Source organism: Falco naumanni, chromosome 5 (genome assembly GCF_017639655.2).
Source record: "Falco naumanni isolate bFalNau1 chromosome 5, bFalNau1.pat, whole genome shotgun sequence".
Classification (NCBI taxonomy): Eukaryota; Metazoa; Chordata; class Aves; order Falconiformes; family Falconidae; genus Falco; species Falco naumanni.
The window spans coordinates 89,656,779-89,679,064 of NC_054058.1; the positions used below are offsets into that span (position 1 = coordinate 89,656,779).

Genomic DNA, 22,286 nt, shown 5'->3' on the forward strand with positions numbered 1-22,286 from the left:
AGTGGTCGTTTAAAAAAATCATATAATTTTTAGTGAAAAATAGCTTTAATTTTGGGAATAATTGCTGTTGCCAGCAAGTTGCTATAAAATTAACAGCAAAGCATTGAAATAAAATGTATTAAGATTCAGAAGATTTTAAAATAATAATCAATGTGAAAACAAATTACAAGTATCGACTCCTGGCCTGTTCACACATATTAACAGTCAAGAATACACAATTCCAGCTTAAAATAAATTCTCCAGTCACTCACACATTACAGTGGCTACGTAAATGTATCAGGAAGATGTTGCAAAGGGAAGCCTTGAAGTATAAACAGAAAGTAACCACTCAGTCCCTTTCTGTCATTTTCCATCTCTTATTGCAAGTTCTAAGAACCTGATCAATGAAATGAGATCCTGAATTATGTTTTTTGCCATAATTTTTCTAAGTGGAGAATTACATACCCGAGGAACTGGGATTCAGTGGAGATTAAGCCTTACCCTATTCTTTCTGTTCCCCTGTCAATCAAGTGCAAGAAAAAACTGACAGTTTCTCTACCATTTTAATAAGTGTACTATTCTTTAGAAAAGGGGTCAAACCAATGATTTTTCTGCAGGGAATGTGATACAATATTTTGTAACCAATGAAGTAATTGCTTTTCTGTAAAGGCAGTTACAAGACCTTGATCTTCAGTTTTAATGTGCACGTACAGAAATGTACATCACATTTATTTAGCTCAGAAAGACTGTTCACTTGTTTATGACTGCTGGCCAGGTGTTAAAAGCACTAAACCATACAACACCCTCACACACTATGCTGGACATGTTCCCAGCTGCTGGCCAGAATCTGATCACCTTTTTCTAAGCAAGGTGTTCAATAAAGTAGTAAAAAAGCTCTTCTGTCTAACACCACCTGTCAGCTGGGCTTCAGACCAGGCCACCAGTCTGAGACAGCACCTGTGGCTCTGCTGCATGACCTCGGCATCGTAAGGAAAAGGAAGACAGTCATATCAATTCTAACAGGCTTGGCAGCTTTAGTATAGCTGATCTCCAAATACTCCTACTTTCATCCCAAAGACAGCTGCAGAGAGCAAACAGCAATAGCCTGAAATTACTTGGGTCATCTTTCTCACATAGAAACAAATTCAGGATAGTATGGGCCTTTCTTTCCCCTGCCATCTTCAGACTTTCACAATGATCCTATTCCTCCTATTTACTCCTTATCTGGACCTAGATCTAGAGTACAAGTAGCAGAATGCACACACAGCATTCAACTCTACCCCATGCCAAGTGTTAACATAATAAACTCTGTAAAAAGCTCCTCTTTAAAGAGGAGGCAGTAAGAACTGAATCCATGAAGGCCAACATAATGCTGGAAGCTTGACAGAAGTGCTCAGAAAAACAAACTTACTCTAGAATCACTCCCATTTACAAATACATTTGCCTTTGTGCCACTAAATCAGCTCACAGTTTCAAAGACATCTCTTCTTCTTCATCTTTGGCTCAACCAGCCATGGCAGCAAAAACATCCCTCTGGTTTTCACCTAAGACTTACTGGAACTTACCTGCTTTTCAGGCATGGGTTGGTCCTGGTGAAGCAGTCATTCATATCACCAGATTTGCACTGCATGTATGGAAGGAAGAGGGAACTGTGATTTTATGTGGAAATGAAGCTCCAAATGAGACAAAATTCAAAAGTCCATGCTCAAAAATAGAAAATATCCACTAAGCAATAAAAATGTGTACAAAGTCTAGTAGAAACTTTCAAAGGCCTACACTGGTCCATGAAAGTAACTTCTAATGGCATCGTCATTCCAAGAAAAAAATAGTCTGTTGTTCTTGAGAACGAAGTGCAAGAAACAAACATTTCATGATGGCATTAGCATCACTATGATACTAATTCCCACAAGATTAATGGAATAAAATACAAATCCAATTTATTTAGATTAATTTACTCTCATTTTCTTTTTTTACACACAAAATTGAAAGACTTCTATAAATTGATTGAGCTATTTGTTCTACGAAAGAGAAAGAGGGACATGTTTGTTGCAAGTGTTTTTTGAACCTGAAAGGTAATGGGGCCCATAAAACTCCTTGACATTTGTTTTTGAGCTTCACAAGATTAGTATGTACCTCATATTTGAAGTGTCAAAAAGACTACTTTCTTTCACCCAATTAATCTACCAGCCAGACTTTCTGCTCACTAGAATTTGTTTCATAGATTTGTACTCCCTTCTCTTTAAAAAATAATATTTAAGTTCCTTGAGGTAGTAAGGTTTTTATCAAAGGCAAAAATAATAGATGGATTATGCTTATCCTGCAAAAAACCATGCCACAACTGCTTTGTTTCAATGTTATTGAAAACAAACAAAGAAAATGCATTTATGTTTAGAAACATGTCGTTAGTGTAAGATCAATATTCTTCACAGAAAATGGAGATTCATCTTACCTAAATCTGCTTTTTCATATGTATAGAAACTAGTCAGGCAATGGAGTAAAAAAAACTATTATGAAACAAGACATGCTGTGTATATGTGTACTGTAATCAGTACAGACAGAATCACTCTCTGAAAAAGATTGTAGAAACAAAAGATACTAATTTCCAGTATTTGTAGAAGTTCCACATATAGAAAAATTTTAAAATGTTATAACACACCGAGTAGAACAGAAAACTGAAGCACATTGTAAATGACACCTCAAAACTACCTTTAGAAATCTAGATGGTTTCAAAACAAGCTGTATGCTTAATTTCAACAGAAGTAAGAAATATCAAGAGTTTGGTAGATATTTTGATAGCATTTGCATGAAATTCACATATGGCAGCTCTTCTTCCTTTGTTATCGTCAATGGCTCAGACACTCATGCAAATTTCCATGTGTTGTTTCAACATTAGTCATCTTAAATCCAAGATCGAGGGGGGAAAAAAGCAAGAATTTCTTCTCTTTTCACCATCAATTCTCTTTCATTGTATGCAATTGATTTAAAAGGAGTCTCTTTAACTGTTTACACACAAAAAATCATTCCTCATTTGGTGTGCTTAATTCCTTGTTCTCAGGAAATACATATGATCATTTTTCTGGAATAATACCAACTGTTAATATATGTAAGTTTTGAATGTATCAAGCAACATTCTTTCTGCCTGAGGATAGTCCCAGTAACAGCTACTTTCAATATGAAAGAAAAATATGTTTTTATGTTTATCACTATTGTTATTTTATAGAGCTAAGCACTGCAACAGTCAATGAATCTCCCAGCCAAGATTACTGTTGGTATGCACAGCAACTGAATGAGTTAGCCAATACACACTCCTTAAGATCTTGATTTTCCTGCCTTTCAGCTAAAATGCTACCAATGTTGGGAACTAACATTTTGACAGATTTTAACAGCTTTAATTCCTCCACTATGGCAGTCCCTGCAATACACAGAGAGATAAAGTGGGTGCTCTCACTTTCAGTAGGTGCAGCTTCCTGACTAGCAGTAATGTTTCAGATTCGGGCACCTGTGGACCTGACTGCCAGACTTGTGGAAAAGACAAAGAGAGACAAGGCCGGACAGAATCCACTACCTGAAAGCAAGCACTCAACCCAGCTCAGCTTTCTTCAAATGACTTGCAGCCATAGACATATTACATACCCTATAAACCAATGAAACTATTTATCTTACAGTCCTAGAAAGAACTGCTGTTACCAATATTTAAATATTTAAGTGTTTTATATAAATTTGGAGGAACGATCCAAAGAAGAAAAAATAGTACATTTATTTACTGATCAAACTACTCCTAAATAAAGAAAATTATTCCCCTCAAAAACTCCAGACAAGATATAAATTAACCAATATAATACCTTTTTTTCTAATGAAGCAAAACTGAAACTGATGATCCAGAGCATCATATGGTCTTCTCATATGTGTATCCCTGTGTTTATATGTCAATGAATCCTGGGATGTAGGTAAGAGGAAAAGCAACCCATACACATGCAAGCCTCAGTATGAATTCACAAACTTTCATTTTTTAAGGACAGAAATTTCTCCAACAGTTGTCTGTCACATAATTGTACCTGATTTGAAAGGCTCTCTTTTGACTTTCAAAGAAATGCTTTCAAAGTCTGCAAATCAAAGTTAAAACCCAATTTCCAATTCTTTTTGCAATATGTCAGCAAGCAAACCTCAAAATTTTACTTCCTCTATTATTGCTTTACATGCATTCACTGAGCTTGCCTTACAATCTTCCAATTAAAAAAAAAAAAAAAGAAGAACAAACAAACAAAATTATCTGAAACTCATGGCATTATCTCTTCTCTTAAGGGGAAAAAATAATAAATCAGAAAATTTAGAGATGTGGGGAAAAAAGTTACATTTTGATCAGTGAAGTTCAGCTACAGTGTGCCACATCCTGAAAATAAATATATGCCTTTATAGAAATATACACTAAACAGACCAGAAAGCAAAATAAGAGCATGAAATTGGATGAAAATGTACTTTAGAAATGCTGCTCTTTGATTTTACAAAGAGCTCTGAGTTTTGGTTTCCATATGCTTTATGTAAGCATCCCTTTCAAACAAAGACCAAAACCAACTAGCTCTGGTTTAAGTTCTAGCTTCCTGCCACCCACTTCTAACAGAGCTGTTCCTGTTCCACAATGGGAAAAATATGTATTATCTAGCCAAAACATAGGTGTCCTTTGTCACATAAAACATACATGACCTGAGTAATATTAACACGTATCTGAAATTTAGACACCCTTGTCATGATAAATGGCATGTACCCATCATATCTACCAGGGCTCTCCAGCATTTTGGCAACGTAAAATGTTTGTTTGAATTACATACACTGAAACTGAAAGCATATTTTTTCTCAACAGTTCAGTTCTAACTCTCTGTGCATAGTGATATCGGTTGCTTTGATATACTTTTTAAATAATTTAGAATGACAGAATGAACTCTAATTTCAGACCTATTATATTCTCTGTGCGCTGGCAGTTTACAAAGTTTTAATAAGGAACATACATGCAAGCCTATAGTATGCCATATCACAGAGTTTATAAAATAGGCTCAGAGAAACTGATGCATGTGGAAGAAAAATAACCAAGCCTAATTCTCAAATCTCTGTAGATCTAGCAGTTGGGAGAAAAAGTCTCTGCATATATATCAAGTTAATTTGTCTGAGAAGTCGCTGGCAAACTGTGATTCACATAGCTGTACTTGTCAGACCTAGTAACAGAAAAGCACTTCAGGAAGTGGCAAGAAAAACTGTAGGGCCAATTCACCTGACCTTAGATAAGAAAAATAAGAAAGAAAAACTGAAAAATATAGAGAACTAATATTGGGACTCTATGCCAACACAGAGCACTAAATTCTGAAAGAAGATCTCAGGAAGGAAATCCATCAGTATCACAAGCAGTGAAAGGAAAGGCAGTGAAATATATTGGGAATGTGCTCTAATAAGATAATGTAGGAAATGTTTTCTGGAGTTCTATAGATTCAGTCTTCAATGGAGAAAAAAACCCCATCACCTTATAAATTTCAGGGAATTAACTAAAAAAATGGGATAGGTAGGTGTTTCATATTATTTTGTGTCTGTGCTTATATTAAAATATCAAGAGGAAAAGATTACTTTTACTCTGTGAAACTGAGAATTCTAAAGCACATTTCTTTCCTCTTTATAGAGATGAATTATCTGAGAAAACATTAGGCAATGGTTCTTAGTATTACATATGCTCAATACAATGTCAGCCTTATGAAGTTAATGTAATATTTCTGCCAAAGAATATACTGGTTTACTTATATTGCCATCAAATGTCAAAATGGAAAAAGATAAGGATTAAGCTGTTTCAAAGGAATCGCTTTTGAAATGCCACCAACTCAAGTATTTTAAATTGTTTTTAAACTAATTCCTTGGAATTGTATCTAAAATACATCAAAACCATTTATCATAGTTACAAGTGGCAGTTCATGCAACTTATCATCCTGAGTTCACGGCAGGACTTTACAGAACTCCACAAAATCACAGGAAAGGGAACCCATATAACGTCACAAACTGTTCAAAAGTCTCTTCAGTAAGGCATTCTAAAGAAGATTGTATTACAAAATAATTAAATTTATAGATAGGATTAAAGTAGAGATCTCTAATTATGCAGACAGCACAACCAGATTCGGCCAGCTGTTAGACAAAGAATGCCCATGAAGATATATGCCATGGAGAAAGGTGAAAAGCAGCAATATATTCCGTGAGCAAAACCACATGGATAAACAAATGAGGTATAGAAGGCAACAAATTTCTCCAGATGAAAAGGACTGTAAAAATAGCACTTACACTGAAGAATGTAGAACTGGAGCAACCTCTTGCATCATAAAGCCCAATATCCCACCAAAAATAACCACATAACACAAACTTTTTTCACACACAGCTTTTGTCTTCCAGGTGAGGAGAAGGAAGGGCAGGAGGAGTTGAGGGGGTGGCACTTTAATGTTCAGTGCAATTCGTGTCTGGTTTTATATTCAAGGCAAGCACTTCTAGTCTCCTTTGCCCCTGTGGCTTCTTATATATATGTACACATTGTTCATGTTTAAAACTTTCCACCTAAGTCAGTAGTAGGTGAAGATGATTCAAACATTTTAATCACACTATAAAAGGTTGCACAGTCCAAATGTGTTTAACATTTTCTCCTATGGAAGAGGCTTAAAAAAATTAGAAAAAGAATAGTAAAGCTGCTGATAACCTTTGGTACACATTCAGGCAAAATTCACCTTAGGTAAAATTCACTTAGTTTCCAACTTTTTAGGGGAAAGACACTATTTTTAGAGTGCCCAGGTTTTGAAAATACTGTCAATGAAACTGGAGAATTTACGGTAAGACCAAACACATTGCAAGAAATATTCAGCATACAAGCTGTTTGCAAAGATGTCTTCAGAAGATCCCAGTAATTTACGCCAACTACATCCCTCAATTTGTACAAATCCTTTGCTGCAGTAGTTAAATATCTTGACCTACAGTCTTAATGAATCTGTATAACAAGCCTATTTTTCTATAGTTTCTCTTCCCTACAGAAATACTGAAGTAGTTACTTGGCATTAAACATTTAAATATTAAGCGTGGGCCTTGAAAATCAAATAAGCAACATTCTAAAGATGTTGTAATGAAGGACTGGATTAATGTGATAACATATCTTAAAATCTTAGCAAGTTGTCTAATCTGCTTTGTACTCAACAAAGACAGGTATTTCTGCAGCCCAATTTACCTCAGAGTACATCGTGTATCTAAAATAGGTCACATGAACTACTCTGCAAAAATGTCTGTTTCCACTGACTTTAAAAGGAGATTATGGTAAATATAGATGACTATACTGCAGAAATTTAAAGGAAAGACCAGTCCTGCTCAGATGGAATTAAGACTATTTGTCAGCCATTTCTTTTAACCCATTGAGACTGGAGCTCCAGAACATACATGGATGTTGGGGTTTGGTTTTGGGTTTTGGGTTTTTTTTTGTTGTTGTTGTTGTTTTGTTTTTTGCTTTTTTTTTCCTAGCTGAAGCTGATAACTTGAAAGGAAATCCTTAAAACAGTATCTTTACAAAATCATCATTCCAGGCATTAGGATATACAATGACATGTTAGGTCAAATGCCTTTCATCTTAAATCCCACTTAAGCAACATTCAGTGAGAGCAATTTTTAAAGCATTGCACTTTTATTTTAAATATTGATGTGTTTTTTACTGAGCACATATATACACAAACACATATATACTCTAATCTTAAAAGGAATGTTCAATAAAACACTACTGACAGTGTATACTGAAAAAGCTCTGGAAAGCCTTTCTGATATTTTTCAATCAAATTATCTTGAAGATTAACTGAGATTATTATAGTAGTTCATAAAATAATTTCATATTCTTATGATTCAAGCCTATAAACAGAACTACATTGGAATATATAAAAATAATAGAAAAAGTCACATTTCAGTTACGTGGAAGAAAAGTATCCAGGGTATAACTAAACATAAAGTCCATTTTGGTTCAAAAACATTAGAAACTAGTGAATCCTTTTGGTAACACCAGAGGATGCTGTCAGTAACAGATAACCCCTCACAATGTCACATACTTAGTTTAATTTAAAGCAAGAGAATAAAATGTATTGAATGGTTTGGGTTGGAGGGGATCTTAAAGATCAGGTAGTTCCAGTCACCCTGCCGTGGGCAGGGACACCTCCCACTAGACCAGGCTGCTCCAAGCCCCATCCAGCCTGGACTTGGACACTTCCAGGGACGGGGCAGCCACAGCTTCTCTGGGCAACCTGTTCTAGTGCCTCACCTCCCTCATCACAAAAAATTTCTTCCTAATATCTAATCTGAATCTACACTCGTTGAGTTTAAAACCATTACTCCTTGTCCTATCGCTACAGGCCTCGGTAAAACATCTCTCTCCATCTTTCTTATAAGCCCCCTCAATATATTGAAAGGCCACAGTAAGGTCTTCCTGTAGCCTTCTCTTCTCCAGGCTGAAAAACCACAGTCTCTGAGCCTTTCTTCACAGGAAAGGTGTTCCAGAACCCTGATCAGTTTGGTAGTCCTCCTCTGGATCTGCCAGAAAAGTGCCAAAAGTCCCCATTCCCAGAGCATTTTGAGATTTCTGCTTGCAGTTGAAACATTTAATGAAAACTGCAAGAGCTTAGCTTGAACCCACTTCTATCATCTGGCTAAGCTGCTCTGCCAAACTTTGCACTGGGTAGCTCGCTGGAAAAATTATATATTCTGCTAAAGGGCTACTGACATCTGAGAGTATTGGAAGTGATACAGGCAGTTGGAGTTAACAGTATCTCATAGTGTCAGTGTATCATCTCTTAGAACACATTTGTCAACATCAGAGTTCTACAATTGGGGGGAGAGGGAGGGGAAGAATTCTAAGAGCAAAGGTAAAAGCCACCATAAATTAAGCTATGATTAACAAGAAAAACAACTTTTACTTTTTTATAGACGTCATACAAAAAAAAAAAAGAAATTTTGGTTTCTGTAGCAATTTCTCATTTCTGTAAGAATGAAGGACCTTTCTCTCAGATGGTGCAGTTCTGTCAGCTAATGGAACCAGCAGGTTCTACCACTGTACTTGAGTAGAGTCGGTCACTACAGTTCTTCTCTACAATGGATGAAAAATCAGGAATCAGTCCAACCAACATGCAATTTGAAATGTTACCAGTCTCCTAGGCATTCTGCTCTGGGCTCCTATTCAGTTTTGGGTACAGAGAATACAGAGAGCACATCTGCTAACAATGTTCTGGAATTAACCTCCACACAAAACAAAACCAGAGACAGTCCCAGTCCTGGACCTTCAAACCACCAAAATGAACAATGAGGTCATAGCTCAAATTGCTACTTTCAGTCACAGGCAAAGACAGAAAGATGCTTTATTTTGCCAGGTATGTGATCCTAAAAATATTGTAAGATCCTGCCCTGTCAAAACACTCTCATGTTGGAAGAGCAGGAGGTGCAATTGGCGGAGGGCTCTGAAAAATAAGGGTCAGCTGAAACCATGTGTTAACTCAGGCTGCAAGAGAGTAAGGCAGAGAACATCAAAATTGAAAATAAGCCATAGCAATCTACAGCCTTGAAGGGAATTGTAACCAGAGGAAAAAATAGTAACTACAGGTTGCTCTAGATACAGTTCATGTTTTCTCCAACAGCCGCATATCGTTTGGCAAAATAAATAACATTTTGTTCTAGAGAAGTAACTTTGTTATTGCTGTATTGGGCCACAGGAACTTAAAAAAAAGTGCTAGGAGACACAAAACCGGGGATGATATTGAGTAACTAGCTGTTACTCTGGAAAGAAACCGAAGGGGCTGTTGCATAAAGACTCTTTTGAAAAATAGTCATCTATACTCCTCACCCCAAAGTTAGATGAAATACTTTCCTGCTATCTGACAGCAATCAAGTATTTGAGGAAAAGTGTACAGAGAAATAGTCCATCCAGAAATCGTAAGACAACACCAGCCGCAAAGTCTTTAGGTGACCAATATGAATGCAAACCCCTCTATCGTTATATTTGTGACTACGATAGTGTAGTCCAAGTCCATTTATTGAAAAACATGCACAGAATCTTTGAAACAAACCTCTACAATAAGCAATTTTGCCAACCATCTGTGCAAAAAGCACTGTAACTTCCCTTTAAAAAGAGGAAAAAAACCCACGTAAACAAATCCCCAGCCCAACAGCAGAACAACACACCTGGTCAAATACAAGTCTAAGCATAAAAACATTCTGGTTTGAATTTAGCAACAAACAATACGCACAGCAGCAAGAAGACCTCGGTTAATCAATGACATCTAGATTTGCCTATGCATTTGACAGTTCTGTACCTAGTTCAGTATCCAAGTGCATTTTGAAGTTATTGACAACATTCAAGCATAGCTCTAATAAACATGATTTGGCATGCCAGATGCTGGACTAGCTGTCAGTATGGTCTTTTCAGCCCTATGGTTAGGGTAACCACGAAGCAAGCACTAAATTACATCTAAAACCTGAGAGATTCCATACCTCCAGCTTCTAGCAGAGAAGAATGAGTGGAAAAATACCCACTCATAAAGTCAATCTCAGTGGCGGACTTACTACTACTTCTTCAGTGGAGTCCCTAATACTTAGTGTAATAAAAAGGAGTGAAATTAATAATAATGAGTGAAAGATTAACGGCACCCTAGTAAGGGAGCTTCAAACTAGCCCATGTTTACACACTTAGGTGGAGCAGTGGGGGTCTAGTCCATGCTCCCAATACTGTTTTCACAGGATAAGGCAAGAACAATACAGCACATTGCATAAACAAGTCAAAGAGCTCTCAGTCTCTCTCCTATCAATGCTGCTGAAAGACCTGGAATACTCCTCTGCCACATATGTAATTTAGAATACCAATTTCTTTCTAGCTCCCCCTCCTTGCCTGTTTCCTCTTATATCCATCTATATCAGTGGTTATACTTGCAATGGAAGTAAGAGTTACCAGAATTCAAATACATTTGAGAAACTGTAAATGGTACTTACTTAGCCTTAAAGGGTTGAATCCAACATTAAAAGCAGTAAGAAGACATTTCTTATGTTGATGCCAGCAACTTCTATGTAATACATCATCTGGACAGACTACAACTCAACTGCTGAGACAATCTCAGTGTCAGTTTGGCACTCACATTGACAGGTAGTATGCTGTAGAGGTCATTAAGTTCAAAGCACTGGTTTTAATTCAAAAAATGAACCTTCTTGAAAAGAAGCCACTGGGATGTTACATAAAGAAACAAAATTTTAATATCTTGTCTTTCTTATTTAATATCATAAAAGCATTATTTTTGATTTCTATACACAAACTAGACTGAAAAAAGTGTGTAATGACAGTTGTTCTATATGTCCCGTGTGCAGCTTGGGAAAAAACAAACAGTAATTCTTGCAGAAAACATACTAAAATTGCAGATCAGTTGGACAGGTTTTAAAAAAAAAATTTTTCATTCGTGAAAAACAGAAAGTGATCTGAATAACAGTGAAGGATCAGTAACAGGAGCTGTAGACCTTCATTCAGAGGTGACTTGTTTACATCCAACACAAATCAGCAGTGACCATTTATCATCTAGCACCTGTTCAGTAGCTTATGCATGATGATATGGTAGCTCCTGTTGGAGAGGTGTCCAGATGACAGTCACAGATAAATGCCATCCCTGGTGGCAGTCTCAAAATAGTATAAAGGTACAATAAGACCTAGAGACCGTAGTAGCCTGTGCATCCTAGACAGAAAGCAATTCCAGAACAGGATTATGAAAAGGTATTTCTCAAAAGAGTAGTGTCCACCTAATGTGTAACAACAGGATCTCAGTTTAAGGTAAGGTCAATATAATATTTTCCATGGGAATTATCTGCATTTCACATAGTGCTATGCAAAAATCTTTGAGACACTTTTTTGGTTTATGCTAAGGGCTTGATTTTTCTGTTCAAGAAATTCCACAGATTTAAATGATACACTGCTGAATCAGTCATTTAATATAACCTACCAGTATTTCATCATTACAATGTTCTTATTTTGTATTCTGCAAGCGAAAGAAATAATGAATCAGGAGAACATTTCCTCTTTCCATTTCTTATTACTGTGAAAGGACTAGCACTTACAATGAAGAACTGTAGAGTTAGAGGACATACTTTGCATTTTGGAGTTTTAGTTTCTTTTTTCCTAGTACTATCACCATTTAGTTGGCATAAATACTGGGCTTCATAGTGCTTTCTTCCATACACAGTATTTAAAACAAGAATGTGAACTTTCCACGTACCATTCAGTCTTGGTGGTTCCTTTCAAAAAAAACATTTGCTTGCCCTTAGAAGTACTACCTTAACAGCACAGCAAAACCTGTAACACCACAGCGTTCTTATATTCTATTCCTCATGCTTACAAAACAGTATAAAATTAAGAAAGCCAAAAGCTCGTAACAGCCACAACTTTGCTAAAGCCGAATCATACGTTGTTTAAGAAGTCATCATTTTCATACAAAAAGCACCTCAGTATTTACAGCAAAGCCACTGAATAAACATACTAAACAATAGTTCTGAACCAAAATCATGTTACTTAGATTCCTGATGTAGTACGCAGCTGTGAACCCACAGAAAATTGGTTTAATTTGACCAAACTCTAACATGGAAAAATGCAAGTCCCAGTTACAAAGGAGAAAAAAAAAAAACAACCAACCCAAAACAATTTGATGTACATTTACAACATAAAAACAGTAACTTAAAAGTTCATTGTAGGCAATTCTCTCTGGTCTACTATTGTTCATTAAACAAGTGTGCAGAATTCATGTCTGGGATCCAGAAATGTCACAACTCCTCTAATTCCGAATTGCCACTGAATGTGTTCATCCTCTACCAGGATAGTCTTCTGATACTTTTTACAGTTACTGATGCTTCTATTAAGTAAATGAACTCCTTGGTGGTCACACCAAGCACCATGAACAGCCTATTTCAACTACTTCATTTTTGCCTTCTCCTGTTGAGAATCTACCAAGTCAAACCATTTTTTCTTGGTTGGAGAATATTACATTATGTTTATCACTATAGCAACTAACCTAATTGATTTGATGCAAGCTTCTTTTCCACCATAGGATGGAGCCACTATCCCAACTATAAACTAAACATTTAAGAAAGAAAAAAATATCATTTTATCATTTACCATGTCAAAGAGAACATAATTGGACTTCAGAAAGCAAGGTATACATAAAAATCTAATGGACTGTACATATGCATCCAGAACATGCTTCATAAATATGCTTATCTGTCAGGGGAAACTCAGAGTATGGTGTTTACTGATTGCTCCTGGTAATAGGGATGACTATTGTACAACAAATACATTCCCAGAAACAAAGATTCAAAAAGTAATTAGGGGAAGGGGAAGCAACGTTCATAATAACTGATTCAGGAATAAGCTTTGTCAGACTAACAGATTAAAAATTAAAATAAGGTAGATCAAAAGTTTTATTTATAGTGCTACAAAAAAAAGGGAAAATGGAACAGTTCTGTTGTGGGTTGTTTTTTTGTTTTGTTTTGGGTTTTTTTGGTGCTGCAGGGCTTGATGTAAATGTAGTAAAATGGTATGGTGAGAGATAATCAGATATAAGGTTTCTGCAATTTCTTTAATAATATATTCATCTTTGTGGTTTTTCACAGAATTCTGCTTGGTATCTGAGATTTAAGTTGGTATACTTCCATATAGCTGAATATGAGGTGTGTGAAAAAATACAAACCACCTTACGTTGTCAAGTTCTGGGTTTTTTTACTTCCTAAGAAATATGTCAAGGCTACTATTCTTAAAACATAAGTAAGTCACGTCTGTCCGTCCATGTCCCCCCCAGCTATGCTTTGCTTCAAGAAATAAGGCAGCAAATTACAAAAGACTGAATAAGCCCTAGATGATTTTTAAAACAATTCATAACATTTGCAGTACTACTTCACCTAGAAATGGCTTCATATTTTTTTTTTTCCTTGATTTTTAAACATCTTCACCCTTTCCACAGAGCAAAAGCATCTTTTTTGCAGTTTTTCAAATACTACCGCTAGAGAAAATGTTCATGGTGCTTCGTTAACATTTGGAATTGCAGTTGTCAAATCAGTGAAACATTACATAAACGGTGGAGTGTTTTGACACTGCATATTTTAAGCTGCATGGTGCTTTTCAGCGCTATATGGAACGAAGAAGAGCGTACTACATGTTTGAGGAACATCATCTGCATTGGCTGAGAGAACTAATTAGAAACTGGTCATTTAAGCACACCAGATAGGCTAACATTTGCATTATTCAGCATTAGTAAACAATGCAAAAAATAAATAATGAACAATATATAACAATTCAAATTAACAGCTTCATTCCTTAGAACAGAACACTGTCAAACCTCTCACTGTTGAACATAAATAATTTTTAACGTGTCAGAGTTACAATTAACTCTTTCTGAGGCTGTGCTGACAGAAAGTATCTGCACAGGAGATTTATCTTCTCACAAAAAGCCTGGGACCCTCCGAGCATTACTAGCACAAATATAATAAAATAATTCCTATTACTGACATCCAGTTGAGTTCCCTTTACACTTGAACTATTCATCCTGTAATACATATTTACTGAGTCACTTATCTTCCAGTATGACAAAAATTCTTTTAAATCTCAGTAAGTTGTTTAGCATTCCCCTATGTTAGCATATCGAAAATGGCATTGTGTACAAAATGAAACTATTTAGAAGTGTGACCTGTTTGATGTGATTTTTTATGACAAGTGTAAAGCAAAATGTGCTAAATGACAAAAAAAATAGTTACAAAATATGTTATTCTCTTTGGAATATGCCTCTTTCATCTTGTCAGTACAAAAAGTCCCTGTAACATGCAAAAAAAAAAAAAAAAAAAAAAAAAAAAAAGTCAATTAAAGGTTCTTTTAGGCAATTACAATCTTGTTTCAGGAGAAAAAAAAATAGCACAGAAAAATGAAGAATATAATATAATTGGCGGGAATGTAATAGAGGGTTAAGAAATGCAGCAGGCATGCTCCTGAAAACCAGAATCTATTCCCTATTCATCATAACCTACACCTATTACAGCTCAACAAGACAAGCCTAGTGCAAAGTCTTTTATGCTACAGCTAATGAAAAGAATACGCATTACAATGAAATTACAGACCACATTCAGCTCAAGTTGGGAAAATACAGTGTAGATTCATTTTGGCAAAGCTATGCAGGTCCCTCCTAATAAATTACATATTTTTTATTATTGCATAGAAACTGCTTTTTCTGTTCTCTTTGAAAGATTTCCACTCTGATACTATGGACTACCTTGCATTCCACAGAAGTATGGGCATTAACTGTATTTATATTAGATAACTGCTTGAAAATTACTCTTGCTAAGAGCAATACAAACTAGCAGGAAAAAATTAAAGAACTTTTAAAGTATTAGTAGACCAGGCACTTGATTCTTACAGATACCTTAACTGTAACTCAGTCTGATTAATGAAAAATCTCCCAAGTCTGAAATATACATAACTCCACCGATAACCTGTGATGCAGCTCTAAAACTGATGGCATGGGCTTACTAAACTGCTGAGGATATGCTAAGGAAGTGCCAGGGTTTGAGCCAATGCAATTTCACTGTCAGAGAATCACATATGATCTTGGTGATGTTAAGACATCTGTCACTTGACTAAGTATGTGCTTCCTAAATGGATGAACATAAGCAAAACAGCTCCTGCTCACGAAGGTGGACAGGAGATAAGAGAGTGTGTACGTGGAGGGCGCAGTCGGGGAGAAAGCTGGTAGCATCTGATAATAAACAGTGACCAGTGGATCACGGTTACTACCAGTAAAAAGTTTGTTCCTAAAACCCAAGAGATGTGTCTGCTTGGACTGGAAATGCCACATCTACAAGCTAAGGACATCTCATGCTGCCGAGAAGCAGCAGTATTACAAGACGGGGGAGTGAGGGGAGATGTGTTGAGGTGGCAAGTCTGAGGCACAGTACCTACGCCTGCCAGCTTCAGAGCTTGGCCTTTGCCAGAAGCGTTACCTCAGACAGCAACGGCGTGGATTTATGCCCAGCAAAAGCACCAGGACAAATATGTACTTACTGCAGTAAGCGATTAGGAGACTAGCCAGGATCATGATAGCCCAGAAAGTTGAAGACATGCTTGGCAAGGCGTTGGCATCCTTCCTACTGCTTCTCCTGGGAGATGGAGCCATTGAAGCCGCTTCCCTGGTGGGGGGAAAGTCAGACAGTTTCACCAGCCAGCTCTCCCCTTGACCGATGGCCTTTCTCCACCTATAATCCTCAAGGAAGGCATCTTCCAACGACCCCGTGGTCCATCAGCAGCAACATGGTCCTGTTGCAGGAATCATGGTCAAGCCAGAAAGCCAAGGCGACCCTTAGGCGCGCAGGACGCAGCGCCCGCCACCGGCTCTCCTCCCGTCACCGCGGCGAGAGTCACCAGCGCGCTGGGTTTTGCTGGGACTCGCGTGGTGCTGAGCTTTGGAGATGTCCCACGAACGAGCCTTATTTTTAATTTTTCCTCCTCTTTTTCTCCTTTCCTTTGTTAATTTGCGGAAGTTGTCTCGCCTGCTGTCCTTTCCCCTGCCGCCTCCCCTCCCCGGGGGGCAGCCCTCCACAGGCCGCCCGCGGGCCCAGGCGGTGCTACCGCGGGGAGGCCTCCCCGGCCCGCCCGCCCGCCGCTCTAGGGCGACCCCCCGCTCAGGCCGCCGCCGCCTGCCCGCCCAGGGCAGCATGGCCGCGGGGCAGCGGGCACGGAGGGGCGCGGGCACCCCGGCGGCCGCCGCCGCCCGCCCACGGCGGAGGGCTCGGCCAGGCAGCTCGGCGGGGCGAGGGCGATCGGCGCCCGAGCCCAGCGCCCGCGGAGGAGCGGGAGGCGGCGGTGCCCGCCAACGGCCGAGGACGGCGGCGGATACAGACAGCCCGGCCCGCCGGGCGGAGAGGCGCCGCGTCCCCCCCGCCAGTCCAGCCTGATCTCCCCTCCCGGCCGCTCCGGCGGGCTCGACGGGGCGGAGGCGCGAAGGGCAGCCGGATCCGCGGCGGGCGGGACACTTTACACGGAGGCTCGGCGGCGGCTGGTCTCCTCTCCCTGCGCCGCCAGCTCCGCTCTTAGGCTCTGCCGCTAGAGCAGCGCCGGCCCTTCAAGTAAAGAGAAGGCGGCGGCGGAGGAGGAGGGGGACGGCGGTCACGCCCACAGGTGAAGAGCGCACGGAGCGGTCCTTCCCCCGGCGCCGCGCCACCTGCGCGTCCCCGCCGGAGGAGCGCTCCCGCCCCCGGGGCAAACATCGCCCCCGCACCCGCATCGCCCGCCGCCGCCTCGCCCCGCTCCTGCGCTCGCCCGCCCCGGTGCGACACCGCGACCGGCGGGTCTAACCCTGGGCGGTGGGGAGGGCGGAGCTGCGGGGGTCCCTGCCCGCAGCGGCTGCTCCCAGCCGTGCCGCGGCCGGGCGTCGGAGCGGGACCTGCGGCCGGCAGGGGCCGAGGGCGCGGGGCCAGAGGGACGAGCCCCGGCGGCTCAGCGGGGGCAGAGGCAGCCCCAGCCCCCAGCGTCTGCCCACGGCCTCCGGCGGAGGGGCGGCGCGGGGGGGCCGCCGGGTGGGGAGGGGGAAGGGGAAGGGGAAGGGGAAGGGGGAGGCAGCGCCCGCCCGGAGCCCCCTCGGGGAGGCTTTGCTCTTGGCTGAGACGGAGTCTCGGCAGAAGCAGTGGCCCAGGGACCTCCTACCCTCCCCTCACCTGCACGCTGCGGCTCGAAGTCTCCGCGGTGTGTCCTGCCTAGACACGGCCATAGGTGTTAATGGAAACATTCCTCCTCCTGTATGCGTCTGCGGTCCTTACAGGGGCAGCTGGCACGCAGTTTCTGTCGCTGTAGTGACAGGGACACATCGGTGTGAAACCCAGTTCAGAGGGCTCCAGTTCACATCTGTGCCAGTAACCTTTATGGCAATAATAAAAAACTAAAATGTTTTCAGAGGGACCAGGTAGTTGAGCTTTTCCATTTGGAGTCTCCATAGCAATGTCCTCAAATTAATATTTTAATTTCTGCAGAAGGTAGTCACATTCTGAGTCCGAGCAGGATTGGCAGACTAGAAGAGGAGCTTGGTCATAAAATGTCCCAGTCATCTTTTCCTGTGTTTTGCTTGCATAATAAAAACACCATGAAAAAGTAGATCCATATTCCTTCCGTAGCCCCGGGTTTGTCTGGTTGTTTGCCACTGAAGTATCTGGACTTTAAAATGTATATGAATGTTGCATTATTTACAAGAGAGGACTGTAGGGACATTTTTAGTACAGCTGCACTTGACTGGATACTGGGAACTCAGTTCAGTTTTGCACCATGAGGACATCATCAATGTAATCTCTTTGATTTCAGATCTGATTTTCTACCAGAGTACTTCACAGCCTGAACTGGTAGGGCAGCAGGCTGAAGCGTTCAAATAAGCTGCACAGAGATGAAGCTGTACCTGTCATTTGGGTACATGCACAACATCTCCTTCCAGCTGTGACTTTCCCTTAGTTTTCTGTTACAATTTAAAACTAGAATAGAGCACAAGTCAAGCATTAAGGTAACGTGCTAGCTTTATTCTTCTCCCCCACATCATTTAAAAGATCATCATTATTGTGTATTTAGAAACTGTATCTTTCTATCAGCTTCTATCCCCGACTTGGACACTGCATTTTCTTTGTAAGTCAATATAAATTCCATAACTTCTTTGGTATTCTGAAGTATTAGTTCAATTTGATGTTGTAAGGTGCTAGTGCATAATGAGGGTTTGGTTTGTTTTTTTTTTTTTTACAACCAGAACTTTCAAATTTCCTATTCTCAGAACAAATGTAAATAAGTATTAAGCAACAAAAATGCCTCACCATGATGTGCTGCTGTTCATTGCAATTCCAGGACTAACACATAAATTAAGCAGTTTTCTGTACGTATGAAAAGAAATTTGATTTCCATTACAGCTGTGAGTATTGAATGCACAGTTTAATGACATATTGCAACTATTACCAAAAAGAAAAAGCACGAGTATCTTGGCAAGTGATACATAGTATGATGTATACATTAAAATACTTTAAGCCACAAGATATTACCTGCAACAGTATACAGCTTGTAACTTTCAGTATAATCCATTATCCTGGCCTCAGCTGGGATAGAGTTAATTTTCTTCTTAGTAGCTGGTACAGTGCTGTGTTTTGGATTTAGTATGAGAATAATGTTGATAATACACTGATGTTTTCAGTTGCTTCTAGGTAGTGCTTACTCCAAATCAAGGACTTTTCAAGTTTCCCATGCCCTACCAGTGAGGAGGTACACAAGAAGCCAGTAGGAAGCAGTGCCAGGACCTGAACTAGCCAAAGGGATATTCCATATCATAGAAAATCATGCTGAGTATAGGAACTGGGGGGAGTTGGCTGGTGCCTGCCGATCACTGCTCAGGGACTGACAGGTCATCTGTCAGTGGGTAGTAAGCAATTCTTTTGTTTTCTTTTTCTTTTGGGTTTCATTCCTCTCTCCTTCTCTCATTTTTGTTACAATTGTTGTTGTTATTATTATTTTATTTCTTTTTATTTCAACTGTTCTTATCTCAACCCTCAAGTTTTACCTTGTTCCTTATTCTGCTCCCCATCCTGCTGGGGGTGGGGGGCATAGTGAGTGAGCAGCTGGGTGGTGTTTAGTTGCTGACTGGGGTTAAACCACAACATCCATAGAATTTTAGGTAGTAAATTTTATAGTTTACCCATTAGGCTGTGCTTATACAAGTGGATTTCCCTTGGAAATACATCCCGCTTTCAGTCTGGGGAGTGGGAGTCATGATTACTGTTCACCGAAATAAAACCTGAAGCTTGATGCAGAAACTAAAGTATTGCTTTGCTAGTTCTGAAAACTGACATCGTCCACTTGAGACCAGGTTAATTCTCATCTCAAAAAGCTGCTCAGTTACTCAGAAAGTAAGGTACAACTCCCTGAGAACTAGGACCACTGGGCTGGGGCCTTTGTATTTGTATCTACATCTACCTATTATAGTTTTACATAAGGCATTTTTTATGAAGAAAGATTTTCAAACATTACATTTTTATTTGATTGTCAAAGTCAAGATAAGACTTAAAATCACTCTTTAAAAATGTATTTTTTGGTCACTGCTGATATGTCTGTAGGTGTTTGTTGATGTCCAGTAATGGTCTGGCTGTTCTGCACTGTTCTGTATTGAAAAGTACCTCACCCTAGAGTGACACTGCTCACAGAGTAAAATCCAACTAGCTGAAAAAGTGGCAGAATGTGATCTTAAATTAATCTGCTTGCCTCTTTCTTGACATGTCCCCTTCACATTGATTTTCAAGGAAAATGTGTGAAGCTTCTGTTTTTAATGCCTCCTTCATCTCCCAAGAAATTCCCAGTATTCAAACCTTTGTGTGTGTGGAGTTGCAGAAACAATGATTAAACCCAGGGACAGATGTCTGAAAGCAGACAAGAAAATAGAAACCCAAGTTAAAGGCTGTATATCAACGTGAAGTAAGCTTGTCAGCAATCAGATTTATTCTCATACAAAGACACAGATCTTGTTCTGCCATTGCTGTCGGAAGAATTAGTATCTACAGGGAAATTAAAAAAATATTTAAACTATATATTAAGATGGATTGTGCCATTGCTCTAGCTGAAATTACAAGCATAATCTTTCTATTGACTAGAAACAGGCATAGTTTGAAGCTTGTTGCATGTTATGTCAGTTTGTCCATGATGTGTGTATGCACTGCAGCTTTCTGCTAGGATGTCAGACCTGCAAAGCCCATGCAGTGATGTTCACCTCTATTACAGGTACAGCCTACAGAGGATAAATCCTAGTGTTCATTTAGCATCAAACATGTACATGGTAGAAAGAAAGTAAGATCTTTGGGTCTTTAGAGAGAGGCCTTCCATTCTTTTTGAGTTGGCTTATTTACTTTGAAAAGACAAGGTTTGTTAAAAAGTGAGTAAATTCTACGGCAGTACACCGATTCAGTGTACTGCATAAAGAATTACCAACCGATAATCAAGCCAACAACTGAGTTTTTTCTTTAGATAAAGTAAAATGCTTCAGTGAATCTAAAAGTTGATTTTAAAGAAAGAGCAGAATAACCTCAGAATGGACATTTTTATTTAGATCTGTTGATTTTGAGATAAGTATGAGTAAGATATAAAAGAATAGCAATAATAAACTTTTTACAATGTTAAAAACATGAAAACAAGAGCTATGTAACATTAGCTTGTTTTATGTCAACAGAATTTTTAGAGGAAGAGCATTGGAGCTTAATACTAACAAAGTAAGCTTTTCAACTCTATTCAATAATATACGTTTTCAACCAAGTAGTTAAGAGGCTCTGGATATATCTTTATAACAATTCATAGCACCTCTTTAACAACCATAGAAAAAATGCAAGGGAATTGCAATTTTCTTCCATCTTCCTTGAGAAGAAAGGATCAGTGGAGACTGGTCAGTAATACAGATTCATAGTTAAAGAAAATCAACATTTTTAGTTAGATTTTGTGAGAAGATTTTCTATCGTTGTATTTACTAATCTTAGGCCACATTTGAAAAAAAAGGTTTAAACTAGACACAAACCTCAATTATTTTTTTAATAACTTGTTTAATGCCCATAATATTGACTGTCTATTTAATAGGGAAAGTTTTGCTATTGGTTCACATTAAGCAGAAAATTATTGTATTTGTGACAAAGAGGAAGGAAGGCAGAGAGACAGAGTGTGTAGATGCATGCTGATTTCATTGTCAAAGCATAATTTAGAGAGAAGTTCAGTCCATCAGTAACAGAAATCATATGTGAGTATAAATGGCAGAGAACTGCATTATATCTGAAACTGTAGGATCAGAAGCTTAGTTCTCACCCAGTATTTCAGTAACTATTTATTTACAGAGTACTTAAAAAATTCATAGAGAGAGTTTGATATATGTTCATGCCACAGGGTTTTTTTCCAAGGTCAGTAACACTGAGGTCCCTAAGAACTGTCCACAATTCTCTTAATGCATAATCAAAATGTATTTAGAGAAAAGATATTGACCATTCAGTGACCAAACTAAGTCATGTTGCTTTATTGCATTATATCGTCTATGTGGCAGTTGCTCTCACTGATGAGTGCTTTTGTTGGATATTACAAACCTATAGCTATGGTGTGTTTACTTGCAGAATGTGCCTTTTCACTGATCTGTTGTTTTCTGTAACAGATTCAAGCTACTGGTTAGTAGTGTTGATGTTCTAGCTATTATTAATTTAGCAGCATTTTTTAACTCTAATTGCCTGCT

General features: G+C 39.1%; 1 protein-coding gene across 5 annotated transcripts in view; it reads right to left on the reverse strand.

The window, feature by feature from the left end:
- TAFA5 (TAFA chemokine like family member 5) overlaps positions 1-17,412 on the reverse strand; it is a 441,406-nt gene extending 423,994 nt beyond the window's left edge. For 3 of the 5 annotated variants that reach the window (XR_005828241.1, XR_005828240.1, XR_005828239.1), the window contains exon 1: positions 16,082-16,193. Coding sequence is in view for 1 of the 5 variants with exons in the window: in XM_040596817.1 (XP_040452751.1) it covers positions 16,082-16,193 (112 nt within the window). In the remaining 4 variants the exon portion in view is untranslated. Of the gene's footprint in view, positions 1-16,081 lie in introns of all 5 variants that reach the window. The other 2 variants (XR_005828242.1, XM_040596817.1) reach the window with 2 other exon arrangements.
- Positions 17,413-22,286: the final 4,874 nt, after the last annotated feature.